Source organism: Amblyraja radiata, chromosome 21, assembly GCF_010909765.2.
Source record: "Amblyraja radiata isolate CabotCenter1 chromosome 21, sAmbRad1.1.pri, whole genome shotgun sequence".
NCBI lineage: Eukaryota > Metazoa > Chordata > Chondrichthyes > Rajiformes > Rajidae > Amblyraja > Amblyraja radiata.
Window position 1 is genome coordinate 38,644,203 of NC_045976.1, and position 24,347 is coordinate 38,668,549.

General features: G+C 48.9%; 1 protein-coding gene across 1 annotated transcript; it reads left to right on the top strand.

Annotated features, from left to right (window-relative positions):
• Window positions 1–1,355: 1,355 nt before the first annotated feature.
• asb13 (ankyrin repeat and SOCS box containing 13) lies at window positions 1,356–23,284 on the top strand. Its single transcript, XM_033040131.1, has 6 exons — window positions 1,356–1,506; window positions 8,907–9,094; window positions 18,080–18,230; window positions 19,200–19,334; window positions 20,203–20,394; window positions 22,429–23,284. The coding sequence occupies exons 1-6, from the start codon at window positions 1,410–1,412 to the stop codon at window positions 22,554–22,556; spliced, it is 891 nt and encodes a 296-aa protein (XP_032896022.1). The 5' UTR covers window positions 1,356–1,409; the 3' UTR covers window positions 22,557–23,284.
• The last annotated feature ends 1,063 nt before the right edge of the window (window positions 23,285–24,347 follow it).

A 24,347-nucleotide genomic window follows, 5' to 3' on the forward strand; every position in this document is an offset into this window, starting at 1 on the left:
TAGTCCAGTGCAGGGCTATTCTTGGGATGCTGTCTGTTACATTCATCCTAGCTTCTGTCGATAGCCCTGGAGGTCCATCACACCCCCTAGTGTTGATTCCTTCAGTTGCCGTTTCCGTAACATATTTGTTTTACGAGACAGGGTTGTTAGCCCTGTGCCCAACCTCCAACCTGGAGGACCAGTGGATTGCTCTTCATCTCGCCTCTACCCTTCGACCTGTCCAGCATGGGAGACCCTGACAGGAGACGAATCTCCCGCTGGCATAGCTCTAGGGGTCACTGAGACACACAAGCTCCCCGACCACGACAAGGTTGCAATCCAACGGGGAGAGAAAACACAAAGTGCTGGAGTAACTCAGCAGGTCAGGCCGTATCTCCGGCCAACATGGATAGGCAATGTTTCTGGTCAAGATCCTTCTTAAGACTGATTGTAGTAGGGGGAGATAGCTGGAAGAGAGGTGGGGCAGGACAAAACCAATCAAGTTATAGGTGGTCACAACACATGACAACCTCAGTTCATGAAGAAAGTCTTTCATGCATTACAACATGACATATACCACACACACAAAACCCACCACCACTCCTTCTCTGTTACAGTACATTATACACGCTAACACCTCCACATGACACTACTTTAGATATATATACACACATACACCCACCACCTACCTTGTTACATTACACCTTTACACACACTAACACCTCTTAAAAGATTGCACTAACACCTCTACATGACAATGATATATATACACACACACAACCCCACCGCTACCATCCCTAACCCCGCCACATTGCACACACACAACCCCGCCACCACTCCTACCCTGCTACATTACACACACTAACACCACTACATGACAATGTTACATATATATATATATATATATATATATATATATACACAATATACACACATACAAACCCACCACCCCTAAAACTGCTACAGTACAGCATTATACCCACTAACTCCACATAGAAACATAGAAAATAGGTGCAGGAGTTGGCCATTCGGCCCTTCGTGCCTGCACCGCCATTCAATATGATCATGGCTGATCATCCAACTCAGTATCCTGTACCTGCCTTCTCTCCATACCCCCTGATCCCTTTAGCCACAAGGGCCACATGACAGTTATATATATAATATATATATATATATATATGATATATTTTATATATATGATATATAATATATATGATATATATTATATATATGTAATATAACAATGTTATATATATATAACTCCACCCCTACACGACCCCATTAAACACACACTAACACGCCTCCACGTGACAATGTTCCTCTCCCCACTTCCGCGTGTGCGTTTCAGCGGTCGCGCAGGCGCGCAGCCGCCTAGTGTAGCGAGTTGCGGCGGGTCACGTGTCCAGCCGGGGCTCAGCTGATGGCAGGAGATGATGGACATAAACAGCAGCTTAGATGGAGCTACTGCAACAACTGCAGGCATCGGTGTGGAGGTGATGCAGGTGCAGCGGGGCATAGGAGACACGGGTAAGTAGCAGCGGGAGCTTGGGGGTGGGGGAAGCAGTAGCAGCAGCGTTGCGGCAAGATGTCTTTGTATTTTAAGCCGCCCACCGTTTGTTTACCTGCCACCTCTCGCGGTGTGTACTGTGTAGGAAGGAACTGCAGATGCTGGGTTTGCACCGAAGATAGATACGAAATGCTGGAGTAACTCTGCCGGATTAGGCAGCATCTCTGGCAGCATTTGCGTAGCGTGTCCTACACACTGTGCCGGAGGATGATGAGATTCACATCCCCACTCCCCCACCATTGACTCCATCTGCACTCCATGCTGTCTTTGGGAAAGCAGCCAACATTACCAGAGACCTTGGATAGACACAATGCTGGAGTAACTCAAGAGGGCCATATGGTCATGTGAAAGGAGTAGAATTAGGCCATTGGGCCCATCAAGTCTACTCTGCCATTCAATCATGGTTGACCTATCTTCCCTCCTAACCCCATTCTCCTGCCTTCTCCCCATAACCCCTGACACCCGTACTATCAAGGGTCAGGCAGCATCTCTGGAGAAAAAGGAATAGGTGCCATTTTGGGTCAAAATACTTTCTTTCCAATCCTGATTATTGCTTCTCCACACTCTTGTCCAGCAGAATATGCAGAAGCTTGAAAGTGTCCACCATCAGACAATGGAACAGCTTCTTCCCCTCTGTTATCGGGCTTCTAAATGGTCTTTCCATAAGTTAGGCTGTAGTCCCAATCTTCCAACCAACCTAATTGAGGACATTAAACTTTGTCTCTGGGACTGTTGCGCTACAATGCTGAGAACTATGTTCTGCACCCTGTATCTTTCTCTTTGCCTCCACCTATTGTACATGAGTTTGACTTAATTGTATTCATTTGTATTATCTGATTTGATTGGATAGCTCCCAAACAAAGCTTTTCACTGTGCCTCGGTACACACTCCGGTTTTCTCCGGGATCTCCGCTTTTCTCCTGCACTCCAAGGACATGTGGGTTTGTAGGTTAATTGGCTTGGGTAAATTGCCCCTTGCATGGAGGATATTACTAGTATAATGGGGGGTGGGGGCGAGTGTGCTCGTTGGCATGGACCTTTTTCTGTGGTGTATGTCTAAAGTCTAAAAATTCAATAATTTAATAACTGTAATAGTGCAAAAAATCCTACTGTGATGAAAGGCAGTCCATAGAAGTTCATTGGTTGCTGAGGTAAGTATGGAGCAGTGTTCAAGAGCCTGGTGGTTGTTGGGAAGAAGCTGTTCTTGAACCTGATGACACGGTTTTCAGGCTCCTGTACCTTCTTCCCGATGATAGGATTGAAATGAGAGGAAGGCTGGGGAGATGTTGGTCTTTGTAATATTGGCGGCCTTCTCGAGACAGCACCTCCTACAGATCCCTTCGATGGTGGGGAGGTCAGTACCTGTGATGGAACAAGCGGTGTCTACCTTTCTCTGTAATCTCAGCTTGATTGAATAAAAATATTAAGGGGTCACTTTACATCAATTACCCGATTGAAGAGGTAATTTTATATCAATGTGTGGTACACTGACATTAAAGTATTTTTTTTAATCAAAGTAAATTCATTCATATTATGTACGCTAACGTTCCATACCAAGGGTGATGTTGTGGAGATGTATAAGATCATGAGAGGAATAGATAGGGTAGACATGCAGATTATTTTACCCAGAGTAGGGGAAGGTTTAGGGTGAGGGGGGAAAGATTTAATAGGACAATTTTAAGGAATTTTTTTTTGTTAAATAAAGGATGGTAGGTACATGTACTGAGCTGCCAGAGGAGGTAGTTGAGGCAGGTACTAGCACGACATTAAAAAAACTATTTTGGTAGGTACATGGACAGTAGAGGTTTAGAGGGATATGGGCCAAACACAAGCAGGTGGGACTAGTGTAGATGGGGCACGTTGGTCGGTAGATGGGGCTAGTTGGACCGAAGGGCCTGTATGACTCTTTAAGTGTGATTAGTTTGATTGCAGTCGTTAGGAGTCTGCAATCTTGGTTCGGTCACAATCCTGGGCCTATTTTCACTTTCTCTTGGTAAGTTTCACTTTCCATTTCTTGAATTGTCCTTCAGTTTCTCTTTTGTGCTTGGTGATGTTTGCGATTGGCCTTTTGCTTCCTCACTTTCGCTTCTCCCCTCCTTGTATCCCTTGCCCCTGTGTACCTGGGAAAGAGGTTCTAGCCAAGGGGAAGCAGCTTGTAACCCACAGGAAAGGTGACAGATAAAGGTAAGGAAGTTACGTGCTAGAGGTCTTGATTAGTTCGGCTGTCAGAGTTTCTTGATTAGTACAGGTGTCGGGGGTTATGGGGAGAAGGCAGGTGTTGGGAGGAAGAAATAGATCAGCCATGATTGAATGGCGGAGTAGACTTGATGGGCCGAATGGCCTAATTCTGTTTCTTTCGCTTATGATCTTATGAGGTAGACTGAGAATGGGGCGGCACGGTGGTGCAGCGGCTGAGTTGCTACCTCACAGCGGCAGAGACCCGGATTCGATGCTGACTACGGGTGCTCTCTGTACGGAATTTGAACGCTCAACCCGTGACCTGCGTGGGTTTTCTCTGGGTGCTCCGGTTTCCTTCCACGCTCCAAAGACGTACAGGTTTGTAGGGCAATTGGCTTCAGCCTTCTTTTTATCGAGCCCACACACAAGATTAGATGTTGTTCAGCCAGAGATGAACACACTGTTCGGCATCTGTGCACAATGGTGTCCGTCTTGCGCTTCTTGTGGTGGAAACTGGAGCACCCGGAGAAAACCCACGCAGGTCACGGGGAGAACGTACAAACTCCATACAGACAGCACCCGTAGGCAGGTTTGAACCGGGGTGCTTGGCGCTGTCAGGCAGCAACTCTACCGCTGTGATGCCATTATATGAATCCAATCCAATCCAGGCAAAAGCAATGAGCCTCTTCTGTACCATCTCCCATGGTGACGAGAACTACACACAATATGATTATCCTGTGATCCTGGGCGCATAGTTTGTCTGCTAATTTAGACCTGACCCAGGTTCAATTGCCTTCCATCTATCAGCATGGAATAGCATAGAAACATAGAAAATAGGTGCAGGAGTAGGCCATTCGGCCCTTCAAGCCTGCACCGCCATTCAATATGATCATGGCTGATCATGATCTATTACAAAGATTAGCAAATCACAATAATTACTTTTTTTTAAACATCCTTGGCTAATTTAGCTATGTTTAAATGAATTGTTTAAACTTTAATTTAACTTTTTTTTGAAAAGATTTTTTAAAAATGTAACTTTCAAGTGGAGACACAAAAAACTGCAGGTGCTGGAATGCTGAGCAAAACACAAGGCGTTGGAGAACTCAGTGGGTCAGGCAGCATCTGTGCAGGGTGTGGGCAGGCGGGCAACATTTTGGGTTGGGATCCTTCTTCGGAATGATTGGTGTAAGGGGGAGAAAGCTGGAAAAGGCAAGTGGAGGCGGGACAAAGCCTGGCAAGTGATGGGTGGATACAGATGAGTGAGTGGTTTTGCTTGGGAGGTAAAGAGATAAGAATAGAAGCAGCACAAAATGTGAAGCCAGAGGAAGGAATATAGGAGCAAGAAGAAATGAGTCCACATCTAGGTGGGGCACAGGGAAGAGAGAGGGAGGGAAAGGGGGAATACCTTACTAAGTTGTTGCATCTGGCCTATTTTTAATTTTAATTCTATGTTCAGTTATGTTTGTAGCTGGAGCTTCAGAGCTGTATCTGAAAAGACCGATAAGCTGAGTGTGTTATGTGGAAGCAGTTAAATGGATTACTATGTACAGGTGCACAACCTTTTATCCGAAGATCCAAATAACGAAAACCTCCGAATAGCGGCCATTTTTTCGGTCCTTGAAGAAAGGTCCTTGAAAACGTTCACCGAGGGCGGCCCGCAGAGGTGACAGCGGAACCTCCGGTCGGTCCTCGAAGAAAGGGGAACTAAATCCCCATTCATAAAGAGAAGGTGAGGGTATATTGCGCGGGAGGGTTAATAATTGACAATATGCTGCTGCCTGCCCACTGAGTTAAAAAGTTCCCATGGTAGACTCACGATACACAGTGTATCGAGCAACAGATTGTCGCTCCCTTCAGTTTCACCCCACCTACACCCCTCTGCTTCCCGGCCATGTGTGTGACCCCTTCCCTCCCCTCTCCAGCTCCCCGCCCATTGCACCGGCGCGGGGGCTTTGCACTGTCTTCAAGTCGGCGATGCCAGCAGGACCAAAGATCTTATAGCTCCGCTATAGGATCTTTGAGCAGGACCTTGCCAGTCACCGGAGACGTCAGGACCAACGGGACACCGACCCCCAGGCCCACTGCAAGCACGGAGATCCCAGAGACCCACAGCCAGCAGCAGCCCAGCCCCGTTCCAACTCCAGAGGAAAACTGCAAACTGGCCGGAGACGTCAGGACCACCAGAAGCCGTTCCCCGAGCTGCGCCCCCTCATCGGGACACCGACCCCCAGGCCCACTGCAAGCACGGAGATCCCAGATACCCACAGCCAACAGCAGCCCAGCCCAGCCCCGCTCCAACTACAGAGGAACCTGGGTTGTGGATGACGGGGCGCAGCTCGGGGCGTCGTAGGGGACCATCGGGGAGCGGGTTCCTGTTGGTCCTGACGTCTCCGGCCACCTGCCATCCTCCGGGAACTGTACCGCCCTTGCAGGAGAGTGGGGTTGTTTGCAGTTGCAGAGGGAGGGGGCAAGGGCGGTACAGTTCCCAGTCTCAGCTCCAGTCCAGGGGGGTGGCCGGAGACGTCAGGAGCAACGGGACACCGACCCCCAGGCCCACAGCAAGCACGGAGATCCCAGAGACCCACAGCCAGCAGCAACTCCAGCACAGCCCCGCTCCAACTCCAGAGGAACACGTAGGGGAAGAAGCTGATGGTGTGCAAGGTACGTCTTGTTCTTGGGGTGGCGGATGAGGGGGCGCAGCTCGGGCTGTGGGCAAACTGCCACTTGTCGCCGTAGCGACCCATCGGGGAGCGGATTCCTCTGGAGTTGGAGGGGGAGGGGGGTATTGTGCTGTTTGATCGCCCCCCTGCTATCCCAGGGACTGGGAGACACAGCGGCTTTTTAGACTGGTGGGCAATCACTTCCAAAGTTCTGCCCACACAGTCAGTACACCTCTCCTACACTGCATTTCATACAAACATTTATTCTGCAAGAAAAAACTACATTGAAGACGCAAACTCGCGACCGAGTAACTGCCGGGATCAAGGCGCAAACTCGCGACCTTGCGGATATGAGCCGAGCACTCTACCACTGAGCCAGCCATTAAAATCTACGCTACAAATTTTCCATTCCGAAGACCGACACATTCTGAATTACGAAAAGTGTCTGGTCCCAAGGCTTTCGGATAAAAGGTTGTGCACCTGTACTAAGAAGGTACAAACTTAAAAAATAGCGGCAGGAGTAGGTCACCGAGTACCTTACAGCTGCCCTGCCATTCACTATGACCAGGCTGATCCACTCCAGGCCTCTTCTGATAGAATCATAGTTCCATACAACGCTTGACAGGCCATTCGGCCCAACTCATCCATGCTAACCAAGTTGCCCTACCTAGCTAGGCCCATTTGCCTGCATCTGGGCCGAGCTTCCCACTGTTTAGACTGTTTTAGATTTTAGAGATACAGCACGGAAACAGGTCCTCCGACCCAGTGTCCGTGCCAACCAGCGCTCACCCCCATGTACTCGCACTATTCTATGCACTAGGGACAATTTACAATTTTACTGAAGCCGATTAACCTACAAAGCTGCACATCTTTTGGAGTGTGGGAGGAAATCGGAGCACCCGAAGAAATCCCTTGCGGTCACGGGAAGAACAAATAATCTCCGCACCTGTAGTCAGGATCACACCTGGGCCTCTGGCGCTGTAAGGCAGCAGCTCAACTACTGTGCTGTTCCCTAACTCAAAGTCAAACAAGAGTTAGAGAGAAGTGCTCTCTCCTGTGCTTGTTCCTCGTATCCCTCAATTCTCTGGTCCTTCGAAAACTATCTGCTCTCTCTTTTATATACCGCCACTGATCCAGCCTACACAATTCACCACCCCCCTGCAAGAACTTCGAGACGAGGCAACAACTGGCCTAAGGAGGTATTGCTGCCACAAGCTGACCGCTGGGTTATTTAAAATCGATCAATTATATGTGGAATACAATGCTGGTGTCAGCAATGGTAACCATGAAATTATCTGAGTGTTTATATAAAAAAAAAAAAAGAATCAGATACAACAATGTCCTTCAAAAGCAAGTTTCATTTTTATTGACCATGACCTGTACCTGAGTGGTGCTGGCTCGAAGGGCCGAATGGCCTACTCCTGCACCTATTGTCTATTGACTGTAGACCCGCTAATGGTGTGAAATGTGTGGCCAGATTAGTCACTCAACATGGAGGACAAACAGGACAATCACACCCAGCTTTGACTACTTATCACTTGCCTGTCCCCACCTCGCGACCAGATTTTTCCCCTACTACATTCAGCCTGTAGAAGGGTCGCGAACCAAAACATTGCCTATCCAGCTTCTCCAGAGATGCTGCTTGACCTGCTGAGTTACTCCAGCGCTTTGTGTCTATCTTTGGCATAAACCAGCATCTGCAGTTCCTTCTTGTACATTGTAGCGAATCTGTTCCATAGAAGTCCAACATCCTTGTCGGGGTAGAGGTGAATCAAGCAGCAATTTAGCTTATGGAGGGACCGTTTAGAAGCCTGATAACAGGGGAAGAAATGGTGGTGCGTGCTTTCAAGCTTCTGTACCTCCTTCCAGACAGGAACAGAGAGAAGAAGGAATGACTGGGGTGGGGCAAGACTTTGATAATCAAGCCAAGCTCAAATAGGTAGAGCAAAGGGGAAGATACAGAGTGCAGAATATATTCGGAGTCAGGGGATATGGGGAGAAGGCAGGAACGGGGTACTGATTGGGGATGATCAGCCATGATCACATTGAATGGTGGTGCTGGCTCGAAGGACCGAATGGCCTACTCCTGCACCTATTGTCTATTGTGGTACTGCACCAGTTCCATAGACAAAGTCCAATGTCCACAATGGGGGAGAGGTGAATTGGACAGTTCCCTAGCTGATAGAAGTACCATTCAGAAACCTGACAACAGGGGGAAAGGTGTTCCTAAATCTGGTGATGCATGCTTTAAAGATTCTGTACCTTCTGCCGGACAGGAACAGGGCGAAGAAAAGAAGGAATGACTGGGTTGGGACAAGACTTGATAATCTAGCCAAGTTCAAATAGTCAGAGTAAAGGGGAAGATATAGAGTGCAGAATATACAGTAGTTCTCAGCATTGTAGTGCATCAGTTCCAGAGACAAAGTCCAATGTCCACAATGGGGTAGAGGTGAATCGGCCACCCTAGCTTATGGAAGGACCTCTTTAGCAAAGGTAATTGTGTGTTTTATATTTCCTCTCTAGGTTTTTGGGCTGATCGTACACCCGTACATGAAGCAGTCAAAGGCGACCAGGTGCTAAAGCTGCAGCAACTGATTGAACAGGGAGCCTGTGTGAACGTGGTCACTGTCGACTCCATTACCCCCCTGCATGAGGCCAGCCTCCGGGGACTGCTGCAATGTGCACAGTTGCTGCTTGCTGCTGGAGCGGAGGTACAAACGCCATTGGGACTGGCTGCTGCTGTACACCTCAGCTCAGCTGTCTGTTTTGTGGGTTCCCAATAGTCCGTGTGATGGAAATAGTAGGTGGGTTGTGGAGCCGCTGCACCTGAGAATCCGTGCTCAATCCTGACCTCGGCTGCTGTCTGAGTCGGGCGGAGTTTGTTTTGTGTTCGTTCTCTAGTTCTGCACAAAACCTGAGAGTCTTTGAGGTTACGACAGAAGTTTTTATTACATTACTCAATGCTGGCAGCAAGACAACTCGAAATGGCTACGCACGCACGCACAAGCACACACTACACACACGCACACACGCACACACACACACACACACACACTACACACACACACACTACACACACACTACACACACACTACACACACACACACACACACACTACACACACACACAGGAGAGATCTATGCACACAACATCTCCCTTTGTCCTGTGCAGCGCCACCTGCTGCATGGCAGGAGCAACAGATCCTCACAGTCCACCAAACATCTCATTCCCCCTTTCCAGTTTGAACGTCTCCATTTAGCTGGACCTTGCTTCACTCTTTTTTTCCAGCCATTTTTGCGTTTCATAACTCTTGCTAAAGGCTCAGAATCAACAGAGTTTTCCTCGGTGTTCTCTTTTGAAAACATAAGGAGTCCTCGCCCCCCAATGATGACCCCTTTTCCCGTCTCCAACGCACCCCCTCCTCGTGGAACCCCCCTCATAAAGTCCCGGCTCTGGAACTCTTCATTCAGAACTGCCGCCGCGACGTCAACCGCCTCAACTTCTCCACTCCCCTGTCTCACTCTAATCTTTCCCCCTCTGAACGCACTGCCATCGAATCACTCCGCAAAAACCCAGATTGGGTCATCAAACCAGCCGACAAGGGAGGTGCCGTGGTAGTCTGGCGCGCCGATCTCTACAAAGCTGAGGCCACGCGCCAACTCTCGGACACCTCCTCCTACTTACCCTTGGACCATGACCCCACTGACGAGCACCAGGCCACCATTTCTAGCACCATCACCGACTTCATCAATTCCCACGCCCTACCTGACCAAGCCTCCAACCTCATCGTTCCCCAGCCCCGCACGGCCCGTTTTTACCTTCTCCCCAAAATCCACAAACCCGGCTCTCCCGGCAGACCCATTGTCTCTGCGTGTTCGTGCCCCACCGAACTCATCTCCACATACCTTGACTCCATCCTATCCCCCTTGGTCAAATCCCTCCCCACCTATGTTCTAGACACCTCAGACACTCTCCGCCGCCTCCACGCATTCCACTCTCTGGGCCCTCACCCCCTCATCTTCACCATGGATGTCCGGTCACTCTACACCTCCATCCCCCACCAGGATGGCCTCGGAGCCCTCCGGTTCTTCCTCGACCAGAGGAGCAACCTATACCCAGCCTCTGACACTCTCCTCCGCTTAGCGGAGTTGGTCCTCACCCTCAACAACTTTACATTTGACTCCTCCCATTTCCTCCAAACACAAGGCGTAGCTATGGGCACACGCATGGGCCCCAGCTACGCCTGCCTCTTTGTCGGGTACGTTGAACAATCCATGTTCGAGACGTACCAGGGCCCCATCCTCGACCTCTACCTCCGTTACATTGACGACTGCTTTGGCGCCACCTCCTGCACCTACACACAACTGACTGACTTCATCCACTTCACCACCAACTTCCATCCGGCACTCCAATACACCTGGACGATTTCCGACACGTCCCTACCATTCCTTGACCTCACCATCTCCATCGCAGGGGACAGACTCCTGACCGACATACATTACAAACCCACTGACTCACATGGCTATCTGGACTACACGTCTTCCCACCCTGCCCCCTGTAAAGACTCCATCCCCTACTCCCAATTCCTCCGCCTACGCCGCATCTGTTCCCAGGATGAGACATTTCATACCAGGGCATCGGAAATGTCCTCGTTCTTCAGGGAACGGGGATTCCCCTCCGCCACCATAGATGAGGCTCACACCAGGGTCTCATCCATACCCCGTAACACTGCTCTCTCTCCCCATCCCCGCACACGCAACAAGGGCAGAGTCCCTCTGGTCCTCACCTTTCACCCCACCAGCCGGCAAATACAACACATAATCCTCCGCCATTTCCGCCACCTCCAACGTGACCTCGCCACATCTTCCCATCTCCCCCCATGTCTGCCTTCCGCAAAGACCGCTCCCTCCGCAACTCCCTCGTCAATTCCTCCCTTCCCTCCCGCACCACCCCCTCCCCGGGCACTTTCCGTTGCAACCGCAAGAAATGCAACACCTGTCCCTTCACCTCCCCCCTCGACTCCATCCAAGGTCCCAAGCAGTCGTTCCAGGTGCGACAAAGGTTCACCTGTATCTCCTCCAACCTCATCTACTGCATCCGCTGCTCTAGATGTCAGATGATTTACATCGGTGAGACCAAGCGTAGGTTGGGCAATCGTTTCGCCGAACACCTCCGCTCAGTCCGCAATAACCTACCAGACCTCCCGGTGGCTCAGCACTTCAACTCCCCCTCCCATTCCCAATCCGACCTCTCTGTCCTGGGTCTCCTCCATTGCCAGAGTGAGCAACAGCGGAAATTGGAGGAACAGCACCTCATATTCCGTCTGGGGTCCTTGCGTCCTTATGGCATTAACATAGAATTCTCCCAATTTGGCTAGCCCTTGCTGTCTCCTCCCCTTCCTTAACCCTCTAGCTGTCTCCTCCCACCCTCCCATCCGCCCGCCCTCGGGCTCCTCCTCCTCCTCTCCTTTTCCTTCTTTCTTTCCCCCACCCCCCATCAGTCTGAAGAAGGGTTTCGGCCCGAAACGTCGCCTATTTCCTTCGCTCCATAGATGCTGCTGCACCCGCTGAGTTTCCCCAGCAATTTTGTGTACCTTCAGTATTTGCTGTTCTTTCTCCACTTGACTAGTTTTTCTCGGCGGTCGTCAGTATCTTGGATGTGAACGCGATTTGTTCTTCCTTGCCGTTCAGCGCCGTTTGTGAGATTACAGCTCCAAGACCAGACGTCGATGCCTCGGCGGCCAGCGAGATCGGCTTCGATGGGTCATAGTGGACCAAGCGTGTCTTCTGAGCGAGCATCTCCTTCAGCCTGGTGAATGCGTGGTCACACTCTTTGGACCAGTGCCATTCAACATCCTGTTTTCGCAGGTTATTCTCGCACTTGCTAACCGTGTTGCAATCCATGGTCAATGACATGGTCATAGTTGATCCATCGTAGATCAAGGCGTTCATGTCAAGCTTGAAAGAATGGATCCAGTCGATGGCGCACAGGGATGTACCTTTACCAACGACGATCAGCGGCAACATCTGTGTCATACCATTACAGGAAACGGCGATAGTGGATTTGCCTTTCGTGGGGATGGGCTGTCGTCCGTATCCGAAAAGCCTGATGTTGGCCGGTTTTAATTTTGGCGATCCGATCCTCTCCCGGATGTCCTGACCCACTAGCGACACAGCCGCACCAGTGTCCACCTGGAACTGTAGATCGACGTTCGAGACCCGCAGCAAAATCCTCGTGTTGTTGGTGATCGTAGACACACCGAGCACTTCAATATGAATGGTCTCCGCGATTTGGTCGACTGTGTTTTGGTCTTTCTAGCCCTTTCTCAGCTTTCCTACGGATTGACACACTGCTTGGAGATGACCTTTTCGGTAACAGGCATAACAAACGGACTTGATATGCGGGCACTCACGGTGATGATGAGCAGTCGAGCCGCACCGGTAGCAGGGTTTCGATCCTCCCCCCACAGGGGAACGGCTCTTCTGAAACTGTCCCACCTTCTCCGGATTTGCTCTGGGTCGATCAAGTGGTTTCTGGCGTTGCGGACGAGTCTGACGAACTGTATGCACCTTCTGAGGGAGCTTCGACGCTGTTTCGCCGGCCATTTTGTGCAGTTCTTTACTCAGCAGCTCGGCCATCTTAGCACATTCAAGTTCAAGTTCAAGTGAGTTTATTGTCATGTGTCCCTGTATAGGACAATGAAATTCTTGCTTTGCTTAAGCACACAGAAAATAGTAGGCATTTACTACAAAACAGATAAATGTGTCCATATACCATGATATAAATATATACACACATGATGCAAATAACAGAAAGTGGTTGCTAATAATCAGAGTTTTGTCCGAGCCAGGTTTAATAGCCTGATGGCTGAGGGGAAGTAGCTATTCCTGAACCTGGTTGTTGCAGTCTTCAGGCTCCTGTACCTTCTACCTGAAGGTAGCAGGGAGATGAGTGTGTGGCCAGGATGGTGTAGGTCTTTGATGATACTGCCAGCCTTTTTGAGGCAGCGACTGCGATAAATCCCCTCGATGGAAGGAAGGTCAGAGCCGATGATGGACTGGGCAGTGTTTACTACTTTTTGTAGTCTTTTCCTCTCCAGGGCGCTCAAATTTCCGAACCAAGCCATGATGCAACCGGTCAGCATGCTCTCGACTGTGCACCTGTAGAAGTTAGAGAGAGTCTTCCTTGACAATCCGACTCTCCGTAATTCTTCAATGAGGCGTCCGTTTCCTTGAGAATCGCCTGCTGGATGAATGCATGCCTGCAGCCCATGACCAGTCTATCCCGCAACGCATTGTCTTGGCACTTTTCGCATCATTGAGTTTTAAAATCACATGCCTTTGCCTTGGTGCGAAGTTTGGCAAGAAATCCCATGATCGATAGCCCTTCCTGTTGCATGGTCCTGTCGCAATCGAGGCGAGCTGCGAGGAAACTTTGACTTTCTTCGAAATGCAGCTGCAAAGCTGTTGCGATTTCAGCATATGAGGCTTCAGTTACTTCTTCTGTCAGTAAATTTTGAAGCAGTGCAAATGTTTCTGGAGACATTGATGAACACGGGAGCCTTCTTCCTCTGGTCAGTCGTAATTTCCATACTTTCAAAATAAAACTCAGCTCGCATTAAATACGACGACCACCTTTCTGGCTCGGGATCGAAATGATCGAATTGCCGAGACATGTTAGTTTGAGTATGCTACAGATCTCAAAATTATATATATTTTTTAAATCGAAAAATAGGCTCTTATCTGGGTCTTTGAACGCAAGCCGAAGTATCCCACTTCTGACACCACTTCGTGTTTGTTTTCTGCACAAAAGATTCTTCAAGGTTATAACAGAAGTCTTTATTACATTACTCAATGTTGGCAGCAAGACAACTCACAATGGGCACACACACACACACACACACACACACACACACACACACACACACACACACACACACACACACACACACACACACACACACACACACACACACACACACACACACACACACACACACACACACACACACACACACACACACACACACACACACACACACACACACACACACACACACACACACCATCTCCCTTTGTCCTGTGCAGTGCCACCTGCTGCATGGGAGGAGCAACAGGTCCTCCCACCCCACACAGTCCACCAAACATCACATTTTGCATGTTCTCCCCGGGACCACGTGGGTTTCCCCTTGGTGCTCGGGTTTCCTTCAACATCCCAAAGACGTACGGGTTTGTAGGTCAATTGCCCTCTGTAGTGTGTGTGTGTGATAGATACCACTAGTGTGATACAGTGCATAAAAAGGCCCTGCAGCCCACCAAGTCCGCGCTGACCAGCGATCACTCCGTACACTAAAGGGCCTGTCCCACTTAGGGGATTTTTTTTCATCGACAGCCGCAAAATAGGCTGTCGCAGGGTGACGCCTGTTATCGTGAGCGGTCTCCTCAAGTGTCGTTACTTATTTCTTGTTGCCGCTGGACTTTGAAATGTTCAAAACCTCTAGGCGACAGTGGGCTTGATATTGCCTGTAAATTGTCCCTAGTTGTGTGCGTGTGTAGGATAGTGTTAATGTGCGGGGGTCGTGGTTGGCGCGGACCTGGTGGGCCGAAGGGCCTGTTTCCGCGCTGTATCTCTAAACTAAACTAAATAAAACTCCTGTAGCTTCCGGCAAATTTGGCACTCCCATGTCGAACAAGAAATGCCGGTTTTAGTCTCTCCAGGAAAGTAAATGCAAAATCTGGGCTGGTGCCACACTGAGGGTGCGGTGCCTTCAACATAGAGTTTTGTGCCAAAGTTCATCTTAACTTCCCCCTCCCCCCCCCCCCCCCCTGAGCAATCCCCATGTTACTATTTCAAACATGAAGCCTTCCTTGTGTCTAGGGCGATAGTTACCATTGTTAAAAACATTCTTAGATAATTAGAAATGTCACAGCGGTAGAGTTGCTGCCTTACAGCGCCAGAGACACGGGTTCGATCCTGACTATGGGTGCTATCTGTACGGAGTTTGTACGTTCTCCCCAAGACCCCATGGGTTTTCTCCGGGCGCTCCGGTTTCCTCCCACACGCCAAAGACGTACGGGTTTGTAGGTTAATTGGCTTCTGTAAATTGTCCGTAGTGTGTAGGATAGAACTAAGGTCGGGCGATCCTTGGTCAGCGGACATCCTCTGTGGGCCGAAGGGTTTGTTTCCGTGCTCTAGTTCCACCAAACTAAATGAATCTTGGACATTTACATATTGATTTTTTGTGGGAGTTTACCATCTTCAAATTACTCCAGGTTCAATGTTACAACAGTTGGTTGCTGCATTGAAGTATTTCACTGGCTGCGAACTGATTGGGTTGCCAAGACAGGGACATGATAGTTGCTATAGAAATGCAGACCTTTCTTTGTGCAAAGTGTCTGGGAGTTTGTGCGGGAGTTGGAGGCACAAGTGACTGCAGATGCTGGAATCTTGAATGAAAGCTAAGTGCCGGAGGGGCTGGCATGGTGGCGCAGCGTTAGAGTTGCTGCCTGGCCTGTTTGTATGTTCAACCTTTGACTGGGACTCTCTAGGTAAGTGGGGAAAGTGAATCAACAGCGACATCTAGAGGTCACTGGAAAAAGTGACAGGCGTTGTGAAAGGCTGATTATTGAGCAGCAGAGATGGACACTTCAGGATATAGAATAGAATAGCACAGGCCCTTGGGCCCATAATATCTGTGTTGAACATAATACTCAAATCTAATCTCGTCTTCCTACACATAATCCATTTTACTCTATTCCCTGTGCACCCATGTGCTTATTTTGGACGGCACGTGGGGCAGTGGTGGAGTTGCTGCCTTACAGCACCAGAAACCCAGGTTCGATCCCGACTACGGGTGCTTTCTGTACGTAGATTGTACGTTCTCCCCGTGACCTGCGTGGATTTTCTCCGAGATCTTTGGTTTCCTCCCACACTCCAAAGACGTACAGGTTTGTAGGTTAATTGGCTTGGTGTGAATGTAAACATTGTCCTGGTGTGTGTGGGATAGTCTTGGTGTGTGTGGACTTGGGGCTGAACGGCCTGTTTCTGTGCTGTATCTCTAAACTAAACTATACAAAATGTAAAAGTCTCGTAAACGGCACTATATTATCTGCCTCCACCACATTTTCACTCGAAGGATGCTGGGCATGTGGAACTAGCTGCCAGAGGAGGTAGTTGAGGCTGGGACTATCCCAACATTTAAGAAACAGTTAGATAGGTACATGGATTGGACAGGTTTGGAGGGATATGGGCCAAACACGGGCAGGTGGGAGTAGTGTAGCTATGACATGTTGGGCCGAAGGGCCTGTTCCACACAGAATCACTCTAGGACTCCAAGTGGGGATTTGAACTGACAGATGCTTAGCTCTGAAAGCTAAGGTGTGGTGAGCGGCCCACATTCCGTACAATCTTCTGTTTCTATCCAGGTGCAGGCAAAGATCTAAGCTGGAAAATATGATACTTAATTGTCTTTGAAAGCTTGGGGCTGCAATCTGCCTAATAATTCATAATTTATCATTGCTTCAAAAGAAGGAGAAAATCCAGCATCTTGTGTCTAACAAGCTCACTCGTAGAGAACTCTATCATGGGGGCTTTGCCAGTTAATAAGATCATTGCTGATCAGACTCAATATTCCTGTCTTCTCCCCGTCATAGAGTCATCCAGCGCTGAAACAAGGCCCTTTGGCCCAACTTGCCCTTGTTGACCAAGATGGCACAATGGGCTAAGTGTTCGGCTGGCGACCGGAAGGTGGCCGGTTCGAATCCCGCTTGGAGTGCATACTGTCGTTGTGTCCTTGGGCAAGACACTTCACCCACCTTTGCCTGTGTGTGAATGTGTGTGAGTGATTGGTGGTGGTCGGAGGGGCCGTAGGCGCAGAATGGCAGCCACGCTTCCGTCAGTCTGCCCCAGGGCAGCTGTGGCTACAGAAGTAGCTTACCACCACCGAGTGTGACTGAGGAGTGAATGAATAATGCGATGTAAAGCGCCTTGAGTATTAGAAAGGCGCTATATAAATCCCATCCATTATTATTATTATTATTATTATTATTATCTACACTAGTCCCTCCTGCCCGTGTTTGGTCCATATCCCTCTAAACCTTTTTTATCCATGTACCTGTCCAAGTGTCTTTTAAGTTGGGGTGGCACATTGGTAGAGATGCTGCCTTACCGAGCCGGAGACCCAGGTTCGATCCTGACCAGGTTTGCCATCTTTACGGAATCTGTACTTTCTCCATGGGCTTTCTCCAGGTGCTACGGTTTCCACCCACATTCCCAAGACGTGCAGGTTTGTAGGTTAATTGCCTTCTGTAAAATTATTCCGTGTGTGTGTAGGATAGAATTAGCGTTACGGGGGTCGCTAATTGGCGCGGACTCGGTGGGCCAAAGACCTGTTTTCACGCTGTACCTCTAAACTAAAAAACGAAACAAAATATTGTTACAGTACCTGCCTCAACTACCCCTCTGGCAGCTCATTCCATACATCCACTGTGTCAATTATATTGCAACCTTTGCATATCAAGCATCTATGCCTCTACTTTAAAACAAAACCTCCACAGAAGGGCCTGTTTCCACACTGTATCACTCTATGAATATGTAGTCTGAAGGAGCTTTGACTTGCTGTTTTGTGATTCTGACATCATCCTGCTTTAAAACAAAAAGTGATAACTTATTAATTTTCTTTCCAATCTGTCTCTCAGACCGAAGCCAGAAACATAGATGGAAGTACTCCACTTTGTGATGCCTGTGCCGTAGGAAGTATAGAATGTGTTAAGTTGCTGTTGAGCCACGGAGCCAATGTGAATCCACTCAACTTTACAGTCTCACCATTACATGAAGCCTGTATGATCGGTAAGCTGGTTCTTTCTCATCCATCAGTCATTAAAGTATGTAGTTTGTATCTGGATACAAAGGGACCTTCAGTGAAGCATCTACACTTCACGCTTCCTCAGCAAGGCCACACTCCAATGGTCTCTAAAAGCTGGAGTAACTCAGCGGGACAGGCAGCATCTCTGGGGAGAAGGAATGGGTGACGTTCCGGGTAAATACCCATCCCGAGACCACCTCCACTCTGACGAGCGTTCACTTCGAAGAGGTAGATGGGAGGTCAAGACTGCACTCTCGTTTATGAGAGGACGGTTCAGTTGCCTGATAACAGCTGGGAAGAAACTGTCCCTGCATCTGAACGTGGGCGCTTTCACACTTCTGTACCTCTTGCCTGATGGGAGAAGGGAGAAGAGGGAGTGGTCATAGCAGGCCCTTCGGCCCAACTTTCCCACACCTGCCAACATGTCCCAGCTAGCGTTTGGTCCATATCCCTCCAAACTTGTCCTATCCATGTACCTGTCTAACTGTTTCTTAAAGGTTGGGATAGTCCCAGCTTCAACTACCTCCTCTGGAAGCTTGTTCCATACACCCACCACCCTTTGTGTGGAGAAAGTTACCCCTTATATCCCTATTAAATCTTTTCACCTTAAACCTTTGTCCTCTGGTCCTCGATTCCCCTACTCTGGGCAAGAGACTCTGTGCATTGCATCGACCCGATCTATTCCTCTCATGATTTTATACACCTCTATAAGGTAACCCCTCATCCTCCTGCGCTCCAAGGAATAGAGACCCAGCCTATTCAACTTATCCCTACAACTCAAACCATCTAGCCCTGGCCACATCCTGGCATGGTCCTTGGTGATGGACGTGTGTAGTCGGAATCGAACCTGGGTCACTGGCATTGTAACGTGGCATGTTACAGTAAAGTGGCATTGAGCCATTGACCGAGCCACTGTATGGGGCTGCTTTAACCTGTGTTTTGCTGTGTTTCAGGCAGTGCCGAGTGTATGAGGCTGCTCATCGATGTGGGTGCAAACCTGGAGGCTTATGACTGCCACTTTGGGACCCCACTGCACATTGCCTGTGCCAGGCCACACACCGATTGTGCAAAGGTCTTGCTGAACGCAGGTGCGTTTCCCACCAAGCTGGAAAACCAAGGCTTCTTCTTCACCCACTTGACACTTCCTTTTGTGGTCGCTGGTCGCTCAGGACAGACCAGGTCCATTTCCATCGGTAGACAAAAATGGTGGAGAAACTCAGCAGGTGAGGCAGCATCTATGGAGCGAGGACTGAAGAAGGGTCTCGACCCGAAACGTCACCGATTCCTTCGCTCCATAGATACTGCCTCACCTGCTGAGTTTCTCCAGCATTTTCGTCTACCTTCGATTTTTCCAGCATCTGCAGTTCTTTCTTAAACGGGTCCATTTCCTCTCACACTCTGACCCAACGACACGGCATTGAGCGGTCTTTACTTTAGACTTCAGCGATACTGCGCAGAAACAGGCCCGAAGATAGACACACAAAGCTGGAGTAACTCAGCGGGACAAGCAGCATCTCTGGAGAGAAGGAATAGGTGAACTCTCGGGACTGTAGAAGGGCCTCAACACAAAACGTCAGCTATTCCTTTTTTCCCCAGAGATGCTGCCTGACCCGCTGAGTTGTTCCAGCGTTTTGTGTCTATCTGTGGGGTCCTGCGTCTATTTGGCCCCCTGTTGTTCCATTTCATCTTAATAAGTGATGGGAGCAGAGTTAGGCCATTCTGCCCATCAAGTCTTCTCCGCCATTCAATCATGGCTGATCTATCTCTCCCTCTCTACCGCATTCTCCTGCCTTCTCCCCATAACCCCTGACACCCGTACTAATCCAGAATCTATCCATCTCTGCCTTGAAAGTATCCATTGACTTAGCAGTGAATTCTGCAGATTCACCACCCTCTGACGAAAGGAGGATTCGATACATGTGACAAATAAACGCTCTTGACTTGACTCTCATTCAGGGGCAAATGTGAACGGAGCGAAACTGCATGAAACAGCTCTTCACCTTGCAGCCAAGGTGAAGGATGTGGATCTGATCACAATGCTCATCGACTTTGGCGCCAACGTTTATGCGAGAGACAACCAAGGCCGGTCGCCTCTGGAGCGCACGCTATCAGGATCGCCTTCTGCAGAGCGCCTGAAATATTACCAGAGTAAGGAGGCTTTTTCACAGTTTCAGTTTAGTTTATTGTCACGTGTACCGAGGCATAGTGAAAAGTTTTTGTTGCGTGCTAACCAGTCAGCAGAAACACAATACATGATTACAATCGAGCCGTTTTACGGTGTCTAGACACATTGATAAGGGGATAACGTTTAGTGCAAGATAAAGCCAGCCAAGCCCGATCAAGCATAGCCCAAGGGTCACCAATAGTAGTTCAGCACAGCTCTCTGGTTGTGGTAGGATGATTCAGTTGCCTGATAGCAGTTGGGAAGAAACTGCCCTTGAATCTGGAGGAGTGCGTTTTCACACTTCTGTACCTTTTGCCCGATGGGAGAGGGGAGAAGTGGGACACAGTATGACTCATCCTTGATTATGATGCTGGCCTTGGCGAGGCAGCGTGAGGTGTAGATGGAGTCATTGGAAGGGAGGCTGGTTTGGGCTGCGTCCACAATTCGCTACTACGTGAGAGCACTCGTGTGGTGTAGACTTAAAGTGACGGTGCTCAGTTCTGCCTCAACCATTGGGTCATCAGGCCATAAGCGATAGGAGTGGAATTAGGCCATTCGGCCCATCAGGTCTACTCCGCCATTCATTCATGACTGATCTATCTCTCCTAACCCCATTCTCCCGTCTTCTCCCCATAACCTCTGACACCTGTACTAATGAAGAATCTATCTCTGCCTAAAAAATATCCACTGACGTGGCCTCCACAGCCCTCTGTGGCAAAGAATTCCACAGATTCACCACCCTCTGGTTAAAGAAATTCCTCATCATCTCCTTCCTAAAAGAACCTCCTTTAATTCTGAGGCTATGACCTCTAGTCCTAAACTCTCCCACTAGTAGAAACACCCTCTCCACATCCACCGGTTCATAGGTGGGAGGTGAAGGTGGAGGAATCCTCCAAGATGTAGAATGATGGAACTGCAGATGCTTGTTTACCGTCCACTAGCCAGCCCATTACTGAAGCCACTGCATTACATCAACCCTGATTCGCATTACAAGTGTGCTTTAAAAATTGTTTCTGCTACCTGCCATCCATATAATTAATTGCGATTTGCAGTTTTATCGTAAATTCTCCATTCAGTCTTATTTCTTTAATTGAGTCACCCAAGTTAAACAGTGTGTGAAATAGTTGGAGGCATTATGACAATAGACAATAGGTGCAGGAGTAGGCCATTCGGCCCTTCGAGCCAGCACCGCCATTCAATGTGATCATGGCGGATCATCCCCAATCAGTACCCCGTTCCTGCCTTCTCCCCATATCCCCTGACTCCGCTATCTTTAAGAGCCCTATCCTAGCTCTCTCTTGAAAGCATCCAGAGAACCAGCCTCCACATAAGGCAGAGAATTCCACAGACTCTCAATTCTCTGTGTGAAAAAAGTGTTTCCTCGTCTCCGTTCTAAATGGCTTGCCCCTTATTCTTAAGTAAGACATTCAGTAAGTTATTGCCATATAACAGCAGTCAGTATTTTATTAAAGATCCAGCGTGGGAACTGACTCTTCGGCCTGCCGAGTCTACACCGACTATCGATCACCCGTTCGCAGTGTATGTTACCCCACTTTCCCAACCACTCCCTACACATTTTACAGAGGCCAATTAAACTACGAACCCGCACGTCTTTGGAATGTGGGAGGAAGCCGGAGCACCCGGAGGAAACCCACGCATTCACAGAGAAAACGTGCAAACTCCACACAGACAGTGACCCGAGGTCAGGATCGAACCTGCGTCTCTGGCGCTGTGAGGGGGCAGCTCTCCAACCGCGCCAGGGTGCCTCCCAATCTTGTTCTCCAGGGATGCTGCCTGACCCACCGAGTCACTCCGGCACTTTGTGCCCTTTTGTGTATTAACCAGCATCTGCAGTTCTTTGTTTCTACGTAATTCTGCAATGCGTGGATGAATGAATCGGAAGGATTGTGTGGCGGGATGCTGAGGAAGTGTTGGGGAGTGTTGACGTATTTTGGAATTATGTGTGAGGGATGTCTATCTTTGAATCGCAGATGCTAACGGTTCTGCTTTGACTGTAGGTACACCAATGAGCTTGGCACACTACTGCAGACTGACCCTGAGGAAAGTCCTTGGTCCACGAAGATTAAAATCCATCCACCAGTTAAACATCCCTCCAGGACTCATCGGCTATCTCTGCCACGACTGAACAAATTGTACATCAAGAGCCACTTCAACACGTTGATGAACATCTTTGAGAATTAAATGCCCCATTTTTGTTTTTTTTGTTTTTTTCCCGTTTGCAACTCCAAGACATTGAATGCTTGTGGAAGCATAGAGGTTCTCAGCACAGAATGAGGCCGTTCGGCCCATCCTGTTCATGCCAGCTTCTTGAAGGATCTCCCATTGTATGCTGTTTGCTGACATAGCAGGAACCTCTTGCACCCTTCCAACGGAACGTAAAGGTTATTGCCCCAAACCAGCAGCGCTCAAGTTAAAAAGCTATTTCTGTTTGGCATTGCTGACATCTTTCTGGTTGGCAAGCAGAAAGTTCCCTAGACCTACTGCCTCGTTGATATTAAATTAGACATGCCAGATTTAAATATAAGTTTATGAACTTGTTGCCATTGAATTCTGCCCTTTTTATTTTATTCTCTTGACAGAAGTGAGACTGTGTCAAATAAACTGGAGCCTGGGAATTTTCATTGCAGACAATGTATAAACAGAATTTTCTGTCTCGAGAAATGGCAAAGCAAACAAAGGCTATTTAGGGAGTTTATTTAAAGAGAACTGTTAAACGTTGAGTCTGTGACTGTACGGGCAGTAACTTAGTCTGAGCGAAAGCAGAATGATTTTTTTCTGATAAGATACCGTCAGTAAAGGATGGGCTAAGATTGTAAATTATTTCAATAAAATCTGTGTGCAGTTTGCACATTCTTCCTGTGACTGCGTGGGTCTAGCTCATAAGTGATAGGAGCAGAAGTAGGCCATTCGGCCCATCAAGTCTACTCCGCCATTCAATCATGCTGATCTGTCTCTCCCTCCTAACCCTACTCTCCTGCCTTCTCCCCCACAACGTCTGACACCTGTACTAATCACTAATCTATCTATCTCTGCTTCAGAAATATCCACTGACTTGGCCTCCGCAGTCTTCTGTGGCAAAGGATTCCACACATTCACCGCCCTCTGACTAAAGGTTTCTTCCGGGCGCTCCCATTTCCTCCCACATCTCAGTTCCGTGTGGGTTTGTGGGATAATTGGCCTCTGTTAATTGCCCCTAGAGTCCAGGGAGTGGATGAGGAAGTGAGATAACATGGAACTAGTGTGCTCGGGCGATCGATGGTTGGAGCGGAAAACTTACAAGCAGCCAGTCGTAAAGACGGCACCCATAGTGAGGATTGAACCCTGGTCTCTGGCGCTGTAAGGCAGCGACTCTACCGCTGCGCCACTGTGTCCCCCCCTTGTGTCTCCATCAATGCATAGAAAGGAACTGCTGATGCTGTTTTGTGCCAACGATGGTGGAGTAACTCAGCTGGGTTACTGCCTGATACCGATGATAATAATAATGGATGGGATTTATATAGAGCCTTTCTAATACTCAAGGCGCTTTACATCGCATTATTCATTCACTCCTCAGTCACACTTGGTGGTGGTAAGCTACTTCTGTAGCCACAGCTGCCCTGGGGCAGACTGATGGAAGCGTGGCTGCCAATCTGCGCCTACGGCCCCTCCGACGATTGGTGATGATGATCGGAGATGCTGCCTGTCCCACTGAGTTACTTCAGCACTTAGTGTCGATCTCCATGAATGAGTCTGAGGAAGGGTTTCGGCCTGAAACGTTGCCTATTTCCTTCGCTCCATGGATGCTGCTGCACCCGCTGAGTTTCTCCAGCACTTTTGTCTACCTTCCATGAATGTTGTTCTATTTATTTCTTGTCAGTTCTCTGGTCTTCTTTCCGGATGCTATCTCTTGCGATGCATATCCACGCCAGTCAGTACG